The sequence below is a fragment of the Chanos chanos genome, chromosome 9 (assembly GCF_902362185.1).
Source record: "Chanos chanos chromosome 9, fChaCha1.1, whole genome shotgun sequence".
Lineage (NCBI taxonomy): Eukaryota > Metazoa > Chordata > Actinopteri > Gonorynchiformes > Chanidae > Chanos > Chanos chanos.
In genome coordinates, this window is record NC_044503.1 from 7,431,122 (window position 1) to 7,450,624 (window position 19,503).

The following is a 19,503-nucleotide window of genomic DNA, read 5'->3' on the forward strand; positions in this document are numbered from 1 at the left end:
AGTTCAACATGATGTCTCTCCCAGCCAGCATAAAAGTATACCGTCATCTGGTCACAGCAATTTGTGGCTTGTGGGGTGTTGGTTTTTGCCCGCTGTTGAGAAAATTGTAGAATACGCCTCACTACAATACCAATGCCATCAGAGTTTATTTCAGTCTACACTTAGATCAGGGACTGTCAGCCACTATAAATATATTACACATATGAGAAGGGTGGAGAAAAGCAAAGACAGTTCTCCATAAAGAGAAAAAGCCACCAAAGCTGTAGTCACACTAAATATTATTCAGAGCTGACATCTTTTCTCATCTTTCTAATATATCATTCATTCAGTGGCTCTGGGATAGGGTGTCTCCATTAAACTAAATCAGCTTTGTCTGATTCAGAAGTTAATCTACCTCCAGCAAGCAGATGTTGGAGGTAGATAAGTTAAAAAAATGTTTTAGGGAGGAGACTACTGCCTTAGCGTAAAAGAAAACACTAAAGTGTTGTTTCTTTCCATCTAACAATAACGTGTAACTCCTCTCCCACACTTGTAGCTTAAAACCCCGAAAGAGAAATTTGGCAAATCCCTTTTTGACTGAGGCGCACCAGGTTCATGCCTGTTCCCATGTAACCGTGGGAACAGCAGTGTGGTGCCTCCAGAGGCATGACACATGTATGTTCACACATGAGTGCAAAGAGGCCTGGGTCGTGACCCCCGTACCACTCACATGTTCTTGGTGGTAATTAAAAACCCAGTTGGAGGCAGTTACACTGCACAGTTCTCTCTCTGTAAGGCCCTGAGGATTTCCTGTTATTGAATGATTGGCAGTTTTCTGATGTGATTTATATCAGAGCGACACTAGGATAGATTGTCGGGTCAGGATTAATCATCACTGACTGAAAACAAGCCAGTGATCCAATGCGTCATTGTGTGTGCTTATGTGTGATTGATTTTTTGGCTTGGTTTGTTTGTTATAGCGTGTTTTTACAGTCAAACCCCCCACTCACCTCCTTGAGTGTGTGTGTGTGTGTGTGTATGTGTGTGTGTGTGTGCGCACCCCACCCCTTGTCATAGCTGTGCCCAACTCCCTTTTGCTTTCGGGATGAAAGGTCTGAGAACAGAACACTCGTCCAAGCAAAACATTCCGACACACCACTCAAATACCTAGGAATGTCCCAACATTCTGCTGTGGGCACTTGTACACATGGAAAGATCAACAAAACAAACAAACAAACAAAAAAAGGAACAACAAGCACGAATCCAGCTTTTGTATTTTTAGTTTTTAGTTGAAGTAAACTTGAGGTGATTTGGCTACAGAGTTCATGAAAAACACTGACCAGTCTGGATGCTTTAATGTTCTGCCACCAGACCGCGGAGAAGGCGTTTATGATCATTCTAGAACACAATCGCTGTGGACATTTTCTTTGAAACTTCTATGGAGCTATCCAGTGCTCACTGTGAAATCTAGCTTATATTTCACATACAAAAATCAGTATCAGTCCCCTCTCTCTCTCTCATAGGGTTAGAGCTCAATATCAGTATGCTGGGTTATAGTACTGCTCTCCCTGGCTGGTTGATGGGTATTGGGGCACGGTGTGGTCTTCCATGCTGACTTTATCGTACTGACAGCGCTGACAGGCCTCCTGCTAGAGCTGCACCCCCCACCCAGACTGACAATGAGAAAATAAAGTGAAGGCATCCCAACCCCCCTGGGATCATGTACTGATAGAAGCTGACAGCACTTCCTTTTCCTTTCCTTAGCCCCCCCCCCCCCCCCCCCCCCCCCCCCCCCCCGCCCCTTTCTCTTAAGGGTAGGCCGTTTTTTTTTGCTTTGGAATTTCAGGTGAAGTGGAGCTGGTATGACACACAGCAGTATTTACACAGGCTATATATGAAGAGTGCATATACCATCACAAAAGCATTCGATGTTACTCATTCAGCCCCTATAGAAACTGCCTCAGCAGGTCTGTCGCTCAGTGACATGACATCAGCCTTAAAAAGCCAGGCTCTTAGCGTAAGGAGCGCACAGCTAGTTTTCCTTGTTTTTTTTTTTTTTTTAAGGGTACAAATCAAGAGTTAATCAAGCCATAAAAGCTGTTTTCATCCGATGGCTTCCAGGGACACACTCTCCCAAATGGAACCGGCTAATAAAATATACAACGGCAAACGGTGGCTCCACGGCTGGCTGACAATAGCTCAGGCTACTTAATTAAGTCTGCGCTGAAACAAACAGAGCCATATCAGTTTAGGCTAGAGTTTCCATTGCTGTCCACTTAGCCCCTACGGCTTCACTTCTCCAAATTTCCTGTGTGCTGACGTCAGTTTTATTTGGCATGCAATTCTGTGCTCCATAATAAAAAGCTTGACTGTACAGACTAGCGGGGGAGTTTTTTTTTTTTTCCTTCCGCAATGACAGATTTAGCCTTGGGGTTAAGCAGCAGGTACCGCGTTCACGGCATCTGAGGCGCTGTAGCCTACTACTGTGGTGATATGGAAGGTGGTACTTTGGGTCTCTGAGGCTGAAGACCGCACATAGTAAGCATTCCTAACATTTAACCAACATGGATTGAAGTGCTCTGAATGTGAGGTGGTGATGTGTGTCCTAGTTGTAGTAACATGCCAATATTAGATCGATGTCCACATGGTCATTACTTTCAACATTTTACTCTAGTGAGTCGATAACTCTCTTAGATAACTCTTACACCCTCAATGTATTCAACCCCATATAAATAGCAACAGGATGATTAAAAGTAAGCAGTGCCGTTCAATAGTAGTTGAAATAAGCGAGTGACTCCGTGGCGTCATCTCTTTAGGGTGCTTCGGAAAGCACTCAAATCGGTTAACTCTGTGTCATCACTCAGCTGTGATTAATACGAATCGTATAATTTTAAATGCGCGCGAGAAAAAAAAGAATATTGCACAGTGCCAGTGGCTAAGAATGCAGCGTGCAGCGTATGCCTCAGCGGTTACTATTGAATTGTCGGATTATTGAGTTTACAGTAAGTCTCTGGCTCGGTGTTTGTGTGACTTTGGGTCGATATAATGAAACCCATTACCTCTCGTCTCCTCACTGCCTCCCCTCCCCTTTCCAGTTGTCATGGTGCAGAATGGCTTGAGTGGTCTCTTATCAAACAAAAACTCCGTTTTTGAGGGACACAGAGAGACAACTTCCCTGTAACGTTGGACTAAAACAAAACTGATAACTAACAACAATAACAAATAAAAAAAGCAAGAAAGAAAGAAAACCTACATTTACAGGGCTTGTACTGAAATTTAAATGACAACAATTATCATTAAATATATAATTTTATAATCCTGTTAAATATTTACATCTACATTTAGTCATTTTGCAGCAGGCAATGAAAAATAGGCTTAAAACAACAGATCTCAGTACACGGAAGGTAGTGGCAAGAACAAATCCAAGGAACCTGCATGGTTTTAGTGCTAAAACACTAAAACCATGCATGGAACTGGGAGTTGATCCTGGATTTTCAAGATTTGAAAGAGGTGAGTTTTGTTGGGTTTTATGAATGTGTCCCGTGTCAGACTGTCTAGTGGAGACAGGCAACTTGTTTCACCACTTCGGAGTTAGATCTGAAAGATAATATTCAAGTTGATATGGTGGCGCTATCGTCTTAAAATTTAGTTGTTTTGACGAACAGTTGTTGTCATCTGCCAATGTAAGATACATTTTATCAATCAGGAAAGCAGTCGGCGAAAACTGACTCAGATGCTGGTGGTTACATGGCTTGCGGGCTATAAAGCATGATATAAATTCTGTTGGATTCCAACAACTGCTAATGTTTTTTTTTTTAAAATATATATATATATCGAACTGATGTAGGTGTCTCTGGGAAAACATTGTGTTAAGTTTTGTGAAACACGGTTTACAGGAACCAGTGTGATCCATGGAATTACCACCCCCATACTGTCACACAGTGTCTCATCTTATATCCTAAGGAATGAGTCAGAAGCTGGTGTTGCGAAGCAGGTTATGTGTGTGTGTTTACAGGTAAAGGGCGAGGCTTGTCCTCGGGGCCTCAATGAGGTGGTTGGGGGGAAAAAGGGGAAGAGCTCTAAATTCATAGTAATCACTGCCTCCTGACTAGAGCAGGTACATTTCCAGCCAATCAGAGAGCAGCTGGATACTCTGTGTGTATATGTAACAGAGAAAGAAAGAAAGAGAGAGAGAGAGAGAGAGAGAGAGCGAGAGCGAGAAGTGTTCTGGCATTAACTGACACACACACACACTCGCACATGAAAAGTTTGTGTGCAGTGTGACCATGAATCTGACGTTACTGAAAGAGTCTCTTGTTCCCATTTATGTGCAGTTCTCCCGGGACAAGTACATCATGGAGGGCCCTCCGGAGAAGCTTCGCAAGGAGCTGGAAGAGGAGCTGAAGCTGGCCAGCGAGGAGCCCCGGAGTCATGCCTGGTATCACGGAGCCATCCCCAGACAGGTACTACCACTCAGGGCTAAGGACCTGAGTGCAGGCTGGAGGGTACTGGGTGGATACCGGCGAAATGATTCTAGATAGTATCAGATAAAAAAACACAGTAACAAGATGTGGGGTGATTTCCTACTAGTTTCTGTTCTTCCTAACACATTGTGTTACTGCATAAGTTGGTATATATTCGATCTGACCGCTTTCAAACTGTTAGAATTCAGGTTTGTTTGTAGTGTGCTACTGAGGATTCAGCAGCTGTTCTGGCTTTTTTCCCCCCTTGTTAAATTGTTTTTGCTCCTGATTTTGAGGAACACTCAGAAATGGTAGTCATGCCTCTTCTTTGGCAGAGGAACATTCGCCTTCTTTGTAAAAACTTATAATGAAATAAAGCCAGGCAGCCCTGTCTGCTCGGACTCCAATCTCTCTGAGACACAAATCCAGTTCAGGGAGATAGCAAAGCTCACGGGGGTTTAGACCTCATGTAACACAAAGGTTTTAGAATCCAGTTTCTCACTACGACTGGCTGTTTCATTCATTGCCTTCTGTAGACTGTTAACAAGAAACTGTTGCTCCAAAATATGGGTAGCATATTGACCTTGTTGGGGCAGGAAAGCCAAAGCTATTGCAATACTTCATAAACATAACATGGATAAATGGTGGCAGTCCTTTTAAGTTCTTCAGCTGTAAGAAGAGAGTTGTGGGGGTTTGGGGGTCAGTGTAACCGTGCCCTGTCTCTTCTTGTGACCCACATGTTAGATTTCTCAGTACATGGAGAGGTGGCAGGTTTCCTATGGAGAGCGCTCATGCGAAGCGCAGCATGGAATTCTGTGGCCTGTGGTTCGCTGAGAATGACAGTACCCTGACCCTCCCTGAAGGCTTTGGGCCTGTTTTGAAAACAAGCTGAAAATCCATGATGCACATTAGCTAAGGTCCTGAGTAAGAACAGAGCTGTGATAAGCTTAGCTGGTAGAGTTTAGAGGGACACCCTGTTCACTTGTAACACCCTGCGACATTGGTTAGCTGTTCACTTCTCCAGCTTGGTTCTCTAGGAGCCAAAAAGTCTTTCCCGCCCAGGACTGGTAGAGCCACATTCACATCAAGACCTGCCTAGGACGACAACCACAACAACGATTAAGAAATGAAACAGTGAGGATTTGAAAAGGCTTTCTTGTAATGAATAATGGGATTGCAAAACATCACCGTCAGACAGAATTACAGAACCTGACTCCGGTGAGGTCATTGACCGAACATGTCAACAAACTGATGAGACTCACAGTTGCCCGCATGTACCTTAAATCATTTACTTGAACCAAAGCTCAAGAGTTTTGGTTCAGGTCACAATTAATACGGTGTAGTCATGTTCCATTCCCCTGTTGTCAACGTGTCTTCACGAAGAGGAAGTCTCGTTCTGAGGTGCTGGGCCTGTGCCTCAACCTGTCTGTACAACGACATCCCCTAGAGTGTATTTAATGTGATTGTAATGCAGAAACAGCCACCATTAACCATATGACTCATATTTATGCAATAGTCTCATACAATCTGGTTTGGTTACCTTAAATTTAGCACTGCCGCTATGGACGTTATTGGGTTTATGGCACTCAGTAGCATATCACTGTGCCCCTAATCTGGCAGCCACTGCTTTGCTTACCTTAAATACACTACCAACAGCACGATGCTATCGGGTCTGTGGAACCCAGCAGGACATTACTAGACCCACACGTCTCCTGCCAAAACCATTGTATTGGTTCTGCAAGGCCTTGAGCGATGAGCTGCGACGTTCATGCCATTATCTGTTAAGGTCAGCTCAGCGAATGTGTAAAACACGCCCTGGTATTGGTAGCACAAAGCAACCAGCAGCACGTAGGACTTGACTCTGGTTGTATGACCACGAAGCCAGACAGCTCTGAGTAGGAACGAGTTGAACCAGCTTGATTAAAGACAAATGAAACAAACTGAAGGAAAAGAAAAGCAATGAGTCACTCATTTACTTAGTGTTCGCTTGTCATCTATTAACAGAAGGAAACGTGTAGTCGTTATTAACCCCAAAATTCCCAAGAATCATGTGATTTGTTTAGATTTTTTAAGATATATTTACAATTACGAGACACGTGGCAGATAGCACCATGTAGCGGTTATCCACCTGAGGTGAACTGCTTTTATCACTTACCTGGGAAATTGGCAGGACGTTATCAGCTCACTGGAACTATTATAGATTACTTCTCAAGACACTGTAAATAATGTGGAGTGAAATGAACTCCATAAGTTAATTTAGTGGACTTCTTGAGAACCTTTTATAGTGATAAAGACTTTTAAAAGGTGTCAGTCACACTTGTTCCAATGAATTGCTTTCTTTGAGGGAGCAGAAGGACCTGAACAGTATGGTTTATGGGTAAACATATTCATATTTAAGCCTGGGCTTAACAAACAGAGTTTGTTTTCAGGCCTGGCTGCAGGCATGTGACAAAGTAGAGCACTGACCTAGCTAAGACTGTGTCCACACAGCACAAATTTGAGAAGAAAAGACTTTTACGCAACCACTCTGAAAACAGTCTAGTTGCTAAGAGATCCTAATCATGTCTAATAACCCTCTTCCTGCTGCTACTGATGCCTGATTGTTAAAAAGGCTACATTTTAAATCCCAATTTTTAATTAAATGTCTGAGCCCTTCAACCCACCAAAAAGATTGTATAAACATTCATACTTTAATTAAGAACCCCTAAATTAAACGGAAGATAAGTTTGGGGAGGGATTTTTGTGTGAAAGAGGTGGTTCTTGCACAAGTTCAAGTTCAAGCAGACTCGACCATGTGACAGATTCTCAGGTTTTGGTTCATGTTGAGTTTCAGCCAATGGGCTCCGTGCTAAGAGAACAGCGATATTGTGACATCATCCCATGGTAACAAGAACCCCTGAGGGCCCAGTTGGAAAGGCTTACGTGTTATATGATCAGAAATAAAAGCATGGGAACAGCTGCAGACACAGATGTGTGGAAAAGCAGCCTGACTCCTAATGCATCCTTCCTGTCCGTGTGCAATTGTTCCTCAGGTGGCAGAGAACTTGGTTCAGAGAGACGGGGACTTCCTGATCCGTGATTCGTTGTCCAGCCCAGGGAACTATGTGCTTACCTGCCAGTGGAAAAATAGCCCACAACACTTCAAAATCAACAAGAAGGTGGTGACCATGAACGAAGCCTACTCGCGAGTGCAGTATCTGTTTGAAAAAGAAGCTTTCGACAGTGTGCCTGCTCTGGTGAGGTACTACGTGGGGAACCGTGAGCCCGTGTCCGAGGTGGTGGGTGCCATCATCTTCCAGCCCATAAATCGGGCGCTGCCGCTGCGTTGCCTGGAAGAGAAGTACGGGGTGGGTTCTATCCGGGTGGAGACGGGGCATCACGAACGAAACGCTCAGAATTCTAAGCGACTAAGCCTCAACATCATGAACGGACACAACCAGGATCACACCCTCGGCCGTGGAAACCTCCTTAGGTAAGAGATATGCTGTGGGCATACACAACATCACTGGTATAGAGAGCCAAACCTCTACTTGTTTGAAAGCTTTGTTATTATTAATAACAGTGCTGTTAATATATAGTGTTATACATTATAGGTGGCTGGATTTAAATAGTCTGACTTTAAACATCATTAAAATATGATACTTATTTGGACTCTGAATGTGTTGTTGTCATCGTGAAGCAACAGCATAATTACATTGGCCCTGTCTGGAAGTCTAAAATAAACTCTCACTGTGGCTGAGAAAGGGTGTATTCCTGTATGTGTGTGTGTGTGTGAGCTTAGAATGGAGATAGGAATCTGCATTGCCAAAACAAACCGTGACAAAAAAAAACCTCTTTCAAAATTACAAGTTTCGTTTTTGCAAACATACACACAACGTATCAGATTTCTCGTTTTGGTTCGCTCTATACACGCAGTGTCTTTTTTTTTTTTTTTTTTTACGGCCAATCATAGCGGAGCAAACTGAAGGTCATTCAATCAGACTGACCTCTTTGTTCTTCCCTCACAGCAACAAAGACAAATGTGGGAGCCAGCCCGCGTGTCTGAATCACGTTCAGGAGAGAAGACGACCCCTGAAAACTCACCAGTCGGAGAGTTTTCTTCCGCTCGGTAGGCGTCTGTCTGCTTTCTACCTCACCGTTTCCTCCGCCTGTCATGCTGTCCTTTCTGATAATATTCACTTCTGACAGCCCTGAAAACCTGTGATTTTCCTTTCGTGTTTGCTTCGTACAAAAACGCAGAGTTTTTCAGAGTTGATTTGCCGTCCTCCCGTAAAAGTTTCACCTTGTACTGTCAGCTTTGACGCTTGAAGTGGAATAAGGACTTGAAATGCATATAATTGTTTTCCAGAAGCATACTGAGAGCAATTTAGACTGAGAGTGGACATAGACACGCCTTGTGTTTGTGTCAGTTAAGTAAAAGACTTGAAAGATGGGAGAGATCTGCGGTTGTGCATTCCAGTCAGTGACTGAGGCATATAATTAAGCTTTCGATGCACAGAGCACAGTGAAGTTTTCTCAGCACATCAAAACAGGAGCTGCTGAATGAATGAAATGCATTTTTTCATGCATATATACATACACACACACATATACATATATATATATATATATATATATATATATATATACACACACACACACACACACACACACACACACAGTGCAGAGCTGGAGACGTGCTTTCCATGTTAAAAGTGTCTCCTCTGTTCTCTAGGTTCCAGGCAGCAGCCCCAGACCCAGCCAATGGAGCTGCAGTCCTGCCCAAAGTCACCCGTATTCCGGACCGGAAGCGAGCCGGCTCTGAGCCCGACGGTCCCGCGCAGGATGGCTTTTGAGATCCAGGCTGGGGAGGCCATCCGCGGTTCCGACAGCCAGCTTTGCCCTAAGCCACCCCCCAAGCCCAGCAAGATCCCTTCCATTAGGATTCCGCGATCTCCATGCCTGCAGCCTCTCGTGCCACCTGCCACCCCACCAAAGCCTCAGAAACAGCGGCCCCCCCCCCCAACAGCAGCAGTCCAGTCCGGAGTCGAGACACTGTGACCTGAGCCTCGGTAGTCCCGCAGAGCAGGAAAAACTTATCAGCTCACAGCCCAATGCTAACGGCTACGTGGAGCGTCTGAAGACAGAAGAAGAGAGTTGGAAAGGCAGCTGCAAACTAGACCGCAGCTCCTATCACCACGCCATCGAGGCCCTGGAGAACGGCAGCGACGAAGAGGATGAGCCTGAGGACGTCCAAAGACTGGTGGACCTGGAAGAGTCCAAAAAGGAGCAGGACGGAGAAGAGCATCCGCAAGACAAGACGGGAAGCTTCCAAAAACCCGTGTTTGAGATGGTGTCCGCGTTCAGACCAGGAGATACTCGGTTCAGACTCCTCCCCTCAGAGAACAAGCCACTGGAGATGTCCGTGCTGAAGAGGGCCAAAGAGTTACTGCTCGGTCAGGACCACAAGTCCATTGCTAAGCATATTCTTCTGGCGGACTGTCAGGTATGCTCCGCTTCTCATCAACAACCATTTGACCGCAGTCACAAAAGATTACATCATCTCCAGGCGAGTAGGCCGACAGCTTAGACTTAAAATAAAAGCCAGGATTCCAATGCCAGATGGGTGAGGCTTTGGATATCAAAGGGTAGCTATGCCACACAACGAGGCCAGAAAAAGCAGATGAATGCAATTATCTTAAAGTCCCAAACATGTTAAAAAAGAAGAAACCCTGTGACTAGGTGTCTGGAAAGAGAAGAAATATCTTTATTTGTGTTATTTAAAGAGCAGCGTAAAAAGCAACAGTCTGTTTGTTGGATTAGAATTGAATTATATGCTTTTTTTTTTAAGAATTTAGACATGTGATAAATATTATGAGTGAAAAACAGTTCCTAGGTGTTTGGGGCAGAATGTTAAAAAAAACAACTCAGCAGATAAAGTGGACATATTTATCTTATATTCATATCCTTAACATATTTTACCACGATATTCTAGGCCTCACTGACAGTCCTCTAAACACAGATGTCTTGGTAACGTTAGTGGTCTGTTAGTCACGAATGTGAAATAATGCAATGTTATTGTTGTATGTACTCTTGGCAGGTTGCCAGGATACTTAATGTTTCCGAAGAGATGAAAGGTCAGATGGGCGTGACCTCTGGCTTAGAGCTTGTGACGCTTCCTCATGGTGCACAGCTGCGTCAGGACCTCATAGAAAGGTAAACACAGTCTGTTAACACCTCAACACAAGCTTATACTGGCTACCATGGTGACCTACATTCTGTTGTTCTGTCCAGTTCATGACAAGAGAAGTCTTTCAATTTAGACATATTTTTCACCTGAGCACATGCCACATTTACATAGCAGATGTAAACATGATCTCTAATTTGGATTTGTGGAATCTCAAATCTGTCATTTTTCGTTTAAACTGGATCTCGTCGGTATTCTTCGACATTGTAATCGTGACAGTGAATTCATCTCTTTTCATCTCTAATTTCTCTCTGTGTTTAGGCACAGCACCATGGCTATCGGGGTGGCTGTAGACATCCTGGGTTGCACAGGAAGCCTGGAGGAGAGGGCAGCCACGCTAAACCGCATTATCCTGGTAGCACTGGAGCTCAAAGACTCCATGGGGGACCTTTATGCATTCTCCTCCATAATGAAAGCATTGGACATGCCTCAAGTAAGACACTTTTCAACTTGCTTTCTGTTCCAGAAAGCACTGACAAGCATTAAACGTCAGTCGCACGTTTTTTTCTGAAGTTGGATTAAAAAGTGTTCGTTCCTCTTCATTATTTTTGTTTTACAGATCACGAGGTTAGACCACACCTGGACAACCTTACGGAGGAAATACACACAGACAGCCATCACGTACGAGAAGTCCCTGAAGCCATTTTACAAAGGCCTATATGAAGGAACTGGTGAGTTTGTTTTTCTCCTTCCAGGTACCTTTAAGAAAGCAAGGGGAGTGTGTCTGAACATTTTTTTACGTACAACCCTCTGAATACATCAGGTTGAGTCAGGCATGGATATTTGATTTTATTATCTTTTGCAGTAAATTTATCATTCATCAGATCATTTCTCTAAAGTCTAAACCAACTGATTTCGTAGTGGAGCTGAAAATTGCACGGTATAACATGCCTTCCCGAACAACGACTTAGAATTAACATCAGACTGTACTGACAGTCACGTGGAAAAAAAATTGAAGCAACACCTTTTTCCTCTTTAAGACTGCCGGTAAAATAACATCCTTATCTTCTCTGTGTCTTCAGTGGAGCTCCCTAAGGGCAGTGCAAGCGTTCCATTGTTGATGCCCCTGCTCACGCTAATGGAGCGACCAGCTGTGGTTTTCGAAGGCATGGAACTCTGGGAAAATAACGACCAGGGCTGTGAGATCATGCTTCGGCACCTGGAGGAGGCTCGAGCGGTAGCCCGAAACGCCGACGCCTACAGCTGCAACGCGCAGCGCACCCTGCAAGGTAAAGAGAGCGATATCTTCCCTTTCGAACGCGCAGAAATGCGAAAAGTCAAGAGATATGAGTGCAATTTTAAATTTCTAGACAAAAGCCGTTAAAAGGCTAAAGGCTGAGTGGGTTGGATACCAATTGTGTAATTAGTTTAATCTATGGGTCATTAGGGGAGACCTGTTTTGTTTGGTTCATTACCGGGGTTGGACGGAGGGCGTGCTTTAAGCTGTCTCTGTTTTCTCTTCAGATTTTAAACCAGATGAAGACTTGCTGGAGATCATGAAGACCGACTTCCAGCTCCGGTTGTTATGGGGCAGCCGAGGTGCGGCGGTCAACCAGACGGAACGATACGACAAATTCAAACTCATCCTGACCGCACTGTCCAGAAAACTAGAACCTCCTGTCAAGCACACAGAACTCTAAAAAGACGGTCCGCCCCGACCTGGGGCGCAGGACGAGGGACCGTACCGAAGAAATGAAAGACATTTGACTGTTTTAAACGGAGACAAAAAAAAAAATCACCTTAAACAGGGGTAAAAGAAGCCCCAGTTGAGCTAGATTCTCTGGGAGTTCACTGGAAAAAGATGAAACGAACTTCCTTCACCTGTTCGTTCTAAAGGCCAAGGTGTGGTCTACACGTAACGAACGGGTTGTAGCTGTATTTCAACAGGTACACGTGAGACAGAGGAACGTATATAAAATAAGGGAGACACTCCCCACTGACTTCCTTAAGGAGCCTCTGCCTCTGTAGTAACGGCATAACATTTCTCTCCCGCTGTGGTTCTTCGTCCCGACCAATTATACAAATCAAATTCTGGAGAACAGTACAGACCATTTCAATAAAGTATCCAAAGATAAGTCGACTTGAAGTCAGAGGAGTGTGTAGGAGTATGTAGAAGTGTTTTCTGTTAAAGGACATAGGTATGTGTAGTATTCATATACTGTGTGGGGTGGGGGGGGGGGGGAAACCATTAACACTCTAAGCTGAAGGGCTGGGTGACGGAGGGAAACGGGGCCTGTCAGAGTCAGAGGAGACAGGATGAAGGTTCAAACTGGTGGTTATTTCTGAAATGTCTGAAAACATTTGAAAGTACTCTTAAAACATAATATTTGTACATTAACTAAGTCTATAACTGTGTAATTCTCATATCATAGTATATGCAGATGATCATTAAGGAAAAAAAAATTGTGTTTATCTGCTTAACCAGATGTGGAATATGGTGTATATAATCATTAATAAGGTAAGCATGTGAATGCTAGACTGTGTAATATATTTTCTTCTTAAATATTATTAAAATGTAAATAGTCATATGATAATTTTAATAACTTTTTAATGAACTGTCAAGAAATGAGTAGGTCAAGGTCTAAATAAAAACTGTTTTTTTAACTATACATATGAGAATGTGTCTGTGGTCCTTGAATCAGCTGCATTGGGGGAATCTTGGAAGAAGAGTACAATGCATAATAGGTTTATCATGTCAATGAATGTCATTATTTCTTATCATTAATCATTCTAAGGATAATTTCATGAAACTGATTTCATTACAGGCTCAAGTAACCTATTATAAACAGTCTCTCAGAGCTGCATGTCGTCATCGTTAAAGAATTAAATTTGGGAGTTATTGCAAATCTGTCAAAGTATATCATTATGAGATTATACTGCTTAATAGACAAAAAATAACAAACGCCTTATTAAACATTTCATTAGAACAATTTATTCAGAAAGAAAGAGGAGAGAGAGAGAAAGAGAGAGAGAGAGAGAGAGAGAGAGAGAGCGAGAGCGAGAGAGAGAGAAAACATAATTTCTCACATCACAACATTCAAAAGTAAAAAAGACGATGTGCAGAGATCGTTATACTGAACAGTGAGCACGACGCCTGGGATGACGGTTATGAAGTTGAAAGCAGAGTCATTAGTAAAAACCCATTATTAGTTTCACATTCTCAGGTGAGACCAATGTCTTACCGAATGAGAAACACTTTTTGTTCAATATTTTTAGGTAATTTACTGAGGCAGTAATAGGGCTGCTAAACTGATTTAACTTGGACATAACATTTTTTTGGGGGGGGGGGGGGGGTGTCTTAAAATCATTTTAGCAATGGTTTTGATCGAAGAGAAACCATTTATCACAACATATTCTGGTCAGGTTTCCACCCCTGATGCCTTTGGGTAGAGTGTCAGATGTCTCCACATCCTGTTTGGTCAACAGCACACCTGACATGCTGAATCATTAGGGTGTGTCTGACAGGAGCCCAGAGCGGCAGAAATGCGCAGCGATTGTATAGTCTCCTTCTATACCGCCTGCATTTTAACCATTCGTTTTCAAACGTCTATCAACTTCTACGTTGCCATGAGGCTGCAGTCAGTGTATAGGCCAACAGTTAGCAACCCTCTTCTTGCTGAGGCAAAATACACACAAACTTGAGCTCCAGCACTCATCTAGTGTACCTCATTGAGTTAACCAAGGCCTTGAAGATCACCTAAAACACCTTGATTTTCTGCAATACGGGAGGATCGGAAATCCGCAAATGCTCCAGCTCTGCGTGTGAGAGGTTTTTTTAAGAGCTACAAAATAAATTTGATCAAAAACGGGGAAAACAAACAAACAAACAAACAAAAAGCCCATGGGATGTATAGTAGCGGACAGGGATATTTCTCCCACAAAGATACCGAATAGAGTATTGCATGTGTTAGGGGTTGTATCAAAAGTAGAGCAGCTCAACATTTAAACACAGGAAGCGTTAATAAGAGAAGACACAGTAATGTAACTTTCACAGTTTCAGAGTATTAATTAGGTTACATGTCAACCAATAGCATAAAAGCTACTGGTAGCGTTACACTACTAGCCTTTTTTGTCAACTTAAAAATCTGGAATTCATTCAGACAATTAGATATGACACTATTAGTTCACAGAAGACCAACAAAATTATTAAATGCTAAGCCATTTTAATGGCAAAGGTTTCAAAGACGCTCCATACAAACACATCTGACGTTAATGCTAACAATGTTGTGGAAATGCCACAGAAATCGTTTCTTACAAGAGTAAGTACACTCCAGAGCTTCTGAACGGGCAAAAAAACAAAAGAAAAGACATTTCAGGGTTTATTGGATGGTTGCTCTTATTCATCATTAAAACATCTAAAAACTTAGTGGTCAACATCGTCTTCCTGTACATTTATACAAAAGGTAGCACAAGGAGTCAACACCTTTCATTCGTTCATTCATTCATTTGTTCATTCATTCATTCGTTCGTTCATCCATTTGTTCATGCATTCATTCGTTCGTTCGTTCATCCATTTGTTCATGCATTCATAATCAAATTCAAACTCAATAGGATAAAAAAGTGCATTGGTTAAGACGAGAGCTCCAATCAGAATAGTGTTCAGACAAAAAAAGGAATGGTTACTTGGAGCCAACAGCATGATTCTGAAGGGTGAGTTATTCTCTTGATTAAAAAAAAAAACCCTATAAAAAGTCACAATAAAAAAAAAACACATTCAGTATGAAATAAAAAGATGTTAATACATACAATTCAGTAATAAAAACTAACTACATATATGTATATATACATAAAATGTAAACACACGTCAATGTGCATACATTTCTGTATAGATAGAAATCACATTCACAAATATACGCACTTTGAAGAGACATGCCACTCAGGTCTGAAGCAGTTGTGAAGCCACAGCAATATTTTTTTCTTCAAGCACCTGGGATGTGACGAAATGGAGGCAAGTGGAGTCTGAGCTTTCTCGATTCTCCAGAGGGGCAGCAACAGCAGAACGTCGAGCATTCTTGTGTATAAAGCACTGAGTCAAACCGGCACTCAGTAAGCCCTCCGTAGGCCCTCCGTCCAATGGAGACGACCGCTAAGGCAGAGACTGCATTAAGAAGTGGAGTGTTGACGTACTGTACGCTGGTTCGGGAGGCCTGGTACGGTGAAGTTTCGTTTTATGCTGAAGCGCCCCCTGTCGGCCAAAGATGGTACTGCAACAGCCACGGCCTCAGATCATCCATCTGTAGCGAAGGCGATGAGGAAGGCATGAAGGGGATGGGGGCGGGGGAGGGGGTTGTGTTGCTATGGGGATATCGCCATGGTTACTGCCATCCTGTCCTGCCTCTATTCTTGATAGAACATGCTTGGCATGGCACAACGCACATTCACGACAGTTAACATTCCGGAAGGGCGCAACATGGAATGTGGCCAGAAAAAAACAAACAAACAAACAAACAAAAAAAAAACACAAAACAAGACACTGAAAGATGACCGAGGAAAGCAGGGAAAAGAGGGATTAGAAGTGAGTGAATGGACTTAGTCAGGCCTCAAAGACAGTTCTGAATGTCGCATTAAGGTTTTGACAGAGTTTTGTTCTTTTTTTTTCTTTTTGGGGGGGGGGGGGGGGGTGGATCATGCATAAGCATGTTAAGGCAAGCGTGTATGGTGTGACACAAGCAGATGCCCACCCCCCTCCCCTCCCCCCGCCCATGAAGCAAATGAGATGAGAGTGTGACAGAGCAGGATGTTAGTGCTAAAGACTGTTGGATAGTATCTTTTCTGACATGGTATATGCGATAGGCATGTCTTGGAGTTGACGTCAGTTTCGAACAACAACTACGAGTTTTCTCTTACCCTCTCTCTGTCCTTTTCTTCAGCCCTTTAAGAGTGCTTTGGGTGCTGTAAAGATTGTTAAAGGCCCCTTCTTCCCTTCCAACCCCTCCCCCCTCCCAAATCCTGCCCCTCCCCCTCCCCACCCCCCAAGAGACCTATTCCAAGAGTCTCTGTTACAATGGTATGATGTTAATGGCAATGGATGTCAGCATGCAAACATGCAGCCTTTTCTCCCTAATTCACGCTCTGGGAACCCCTCCCCCTCTTTTACAGAAGCTTCCTCTACACCCCCGTTTTTTTTTTTGTTTTGTTTTTTTTTTAAGAAAAAGGCTCAGAGCAGAGTGTTCCCGCCACCAAAGCCTCGCCCAATGCCACTGACCCCCACACATCCACTCAGGAACCTGCAGCCACAGAGAGAGGAGAGAGACCACAAAGTTACTCAGCCAGCTTGCTCTGAGAATACACACGGAGGACAAGAACTGGCACAAGAAACAGAGAAACGGAGAATCCCAGATACCACCAGTCCAGCTGCAAAAAAATAAATAAAAAAAGCCTTCACCTGTCCACTAGAGGGCGATCGCGTGTGGATGCGGATGTAGAGGTGCATGTATGTGTGTGTTTGTGTGTTGAGAGTGAATGTATGATACAGACGTAATACAGATGCATATCATGTCACACAGCTTTCTGAAGGGCTGCTAGCTAAGACCCCCGCTTCCAGTATGCTGGTATAGTATAGGAAAAGTGCAGGTTGGCACAACTGGGAATAGACTGCCATCTACAGGAAGCTAGAGGAATGGCAAGTTGAGAGGGGAGAAAAATCAAAGCATCTAGTTAAGATACTCAAACAGAAAGTGTGGGCAGAGGGAATTGCGTAACAGTGTTTAAAATGCGTGTGTGATGTGCAAGAGAGAGCTGAAGGTACAAGGACAGAACTGAGCATGTTTTTCCCTACTTGTATTACTGCACAAACACGAACATCTGCAAAGATCCATTGATAAAACAGTAAAAACATGACAGAAGACTGACAATATTTACAAGTATCAAAGGAGAAGAATGAGAACGGGCCAATTCAGAACAACAACAAAAAAAGTTATTACTATTTAAAAAAAAAAAAAAAAAAAGACGACAAAAATGCTCTGTTCGGTAAATTTCAGGGCAATAGGTCAATGAGCGATCAATACAGGTCTGGGTCTGAACGTTGCAAGAGCGTGAACTAAATAAAAGATCATGTATTTAAAAAAATATTAAGACTAGAAACACATTAACTTTTAACAATCCAAATAAAATTAGTTTTAGTGTTATTTCTCTTCCTGCGTGTCCCGCTACAACAAAAAGATGAGGGGGAAAAAAAACAACAACAACAAAAAAACGACCCTCTGTACGTAGCTATAATACGGTATCCGTGGCTACTTCACAGAGGTTTACTTCAACGAGAGTTTTGAGCATGCTTGTCTGTTGTTTCGTCCGAAGAGCTCACACAGTGAACAGGAGCGTCGCGCTGGGGGACACGGCCCCAGTGAGGGCGGGTTGGGTTGGGCTTGGGTTGGTTTGGGGGAGGGGTTTGAGGAAGGTCACTGCCCTACAGGGTATCCCCGTGAGTGATGTCATATGTACGTGACCGCACCTTTGCTGTTCCTCTCCATCGTGATCTCCACGTAGAGGGTGGGGACGTAGCCTTCCTCCCCGGTCTGCTTGCGTACTCTCGTCCAGCCGTCGCCCTTGTCTTCCTCTATGATGTACAGAACCTCATCCTCCTTCATTACCACCGTGCCTTCGTTCGAGCCTGGATGACCACAGACGTGACAGCGTTTGAGGCAACCCCGAGATGTAAAAAGACGCTATGACATATAACCAAAGAAGCCAGGAAATGCACACACCGGTAATCTAATCTTAATATGACGTAATCTCATTAGAAAAGTACGGTATCCCTCATGATGTATACAGAGTGGAGAACAATTTACAATGCTATGTACAAAAACAGAAATTAGACCCTGAAATACTGAGAAGGAAAAATTCACCCATGTTGAAATTTGGGTCTACTTTAAGCCCATTTGACGGTTTGAAAATCAGTTATGTGGAAATTTGCTGCTGACAGAGACAATGTTATTGACGGAGCATTAATTCGCAGTAAATCTGAGTGCCCTGTGGGTCATTTGGGAAAATTAGCATTTTGACAATCAACTAAAACAAAAATAAAAAAAATCTACAAATCTGTTGATTCGCTAAACAGCCCTATGGAGATGTTATCAACGTTCGTGGAGGTAAGGGTAAAAAAGAAGAAATAGTTTCAGGATCCAGGACTTCAGTCTATGGTGCACAAAACAAGCATCAAATTTTCAAGAAAGTCATCACTTTTCTTTTTCCTTTGGTTTCATACCGTCAAAAGAGTAGAGCGCTTTGCAGTGGCCAATGGCAGGAAGAGGGTCGTCGTCATCAAACTCGTCATCAAACTCGTGTGGGTCGGGCTGAGGCGGAGAGCGGTGTTCTTGGCTGTGGTCATCTGTGTAGCTACCCTCAGGGCTACGAAAAACAAATAAACAAACACAAAACCACGGGACGAGTTTATTTAAAAGCTTTTATATCCATCACGAGGTCACAAAACGCATCCCGGGACATCCCAGAGAGGCGCTTAACAATAAAGATAAAAAGCTAATCAGGCCAGGAGTAGGATAACAAAACTGTACGTATTCTTTTTATGAGTACGTAATCAGCAAAAACGTCTGGTGCAATCGTATCGTCGTTTAAACAGGGGGAGAAAAAAAAAAAAATACGAGAGGACGCACTGCAGTGAAAACCTTCTTTGATGTTCTGAGAGGAGAAGCAGCCGTGTGCTTAAAGCCTGTTAGACGGTCATTGGTGTGTAATGAATGACAATGTGGTTGAGCACAGACCTCTCTCTGCCGTGAGGAGCGTGGTGGTGGTGGTTTACGTCTGCGCTGGGCCGTCTGTCTCCCCGAGAACCCTGCTTCCCCTCCACCTCTGAAAGCCAGCTCTGTCCGACGCAAAGAA

General features: G+C 43.4%; 2 protein-coding genes across 3 annotated transcripts in view; one reads left to right on the plus strand and one right to left on the minus strand.

Moving 5' to 3' along the window:
- The window catches only part of bcar3 (BCAR3 adaptor protein, NSP family member), a 31,561-nt gene extending 19,106 nt beyond the window's left edge, over positions 1–12,455 (plus strand). Inside the window, 10 exon segments of the mRNA XM_030784695.1 lie at positions 4,314–4,442; positions 7,475–7,914; positions 8,450–8,550; positions 9,157–9,436; positions 9,438–9,927; positions 10,522–10,637; positions 10,930–11,101; positions 11,228–11,339; positions 11,691–11,897; positions 12,133–12,455. Of these exon segments, the coding sequence (XP_030640555.1) occupies positions 4,314–4,442; positions 7,475–7,914; positions 8,450–8,550; positions 9,157–9,436; positions 9,438–9,927; positions 10,522–10,637; positions 10,930–11,101; positions 11,228–11,339; positions 11,691–11,897; positions 12,133–12,308 (2,223 nt within the window). The 3' untranslated portion in view covers positions 12,309–12,455.
- Positions 12,456–17,881: 5,426 nt separating this feature from the next.
- fnbp1l (formin binding protein 1-like) overlaps positions 17,882–19,503 on the minus strand; it is a 32,020-nt gene continuing 30,398 nt past the window's right edge. For both annotated transcript variants that reach the window (XM_030783977.1, XM_030783976.1), the window contains 3 exons: positions 19,386–19,486; positions 18,872–19,014; positions 17,882–18,277 (listed from right to left, as the gene is read on the minus strand). In XM_030783977.1, coding sequence (XP_030639837.1) covers positions 18,099–18,277; positions 18,872–19,014; positions 19,386–19,486 — 423 coding nt within the window. In that variant the 3' untranslated portion in view covers positions 17,882–18,098. The remainder of the gene's footprint in view (positions 18,278–18,871; positions 19,015–19,385; positions 19,487–19,503) is intronic.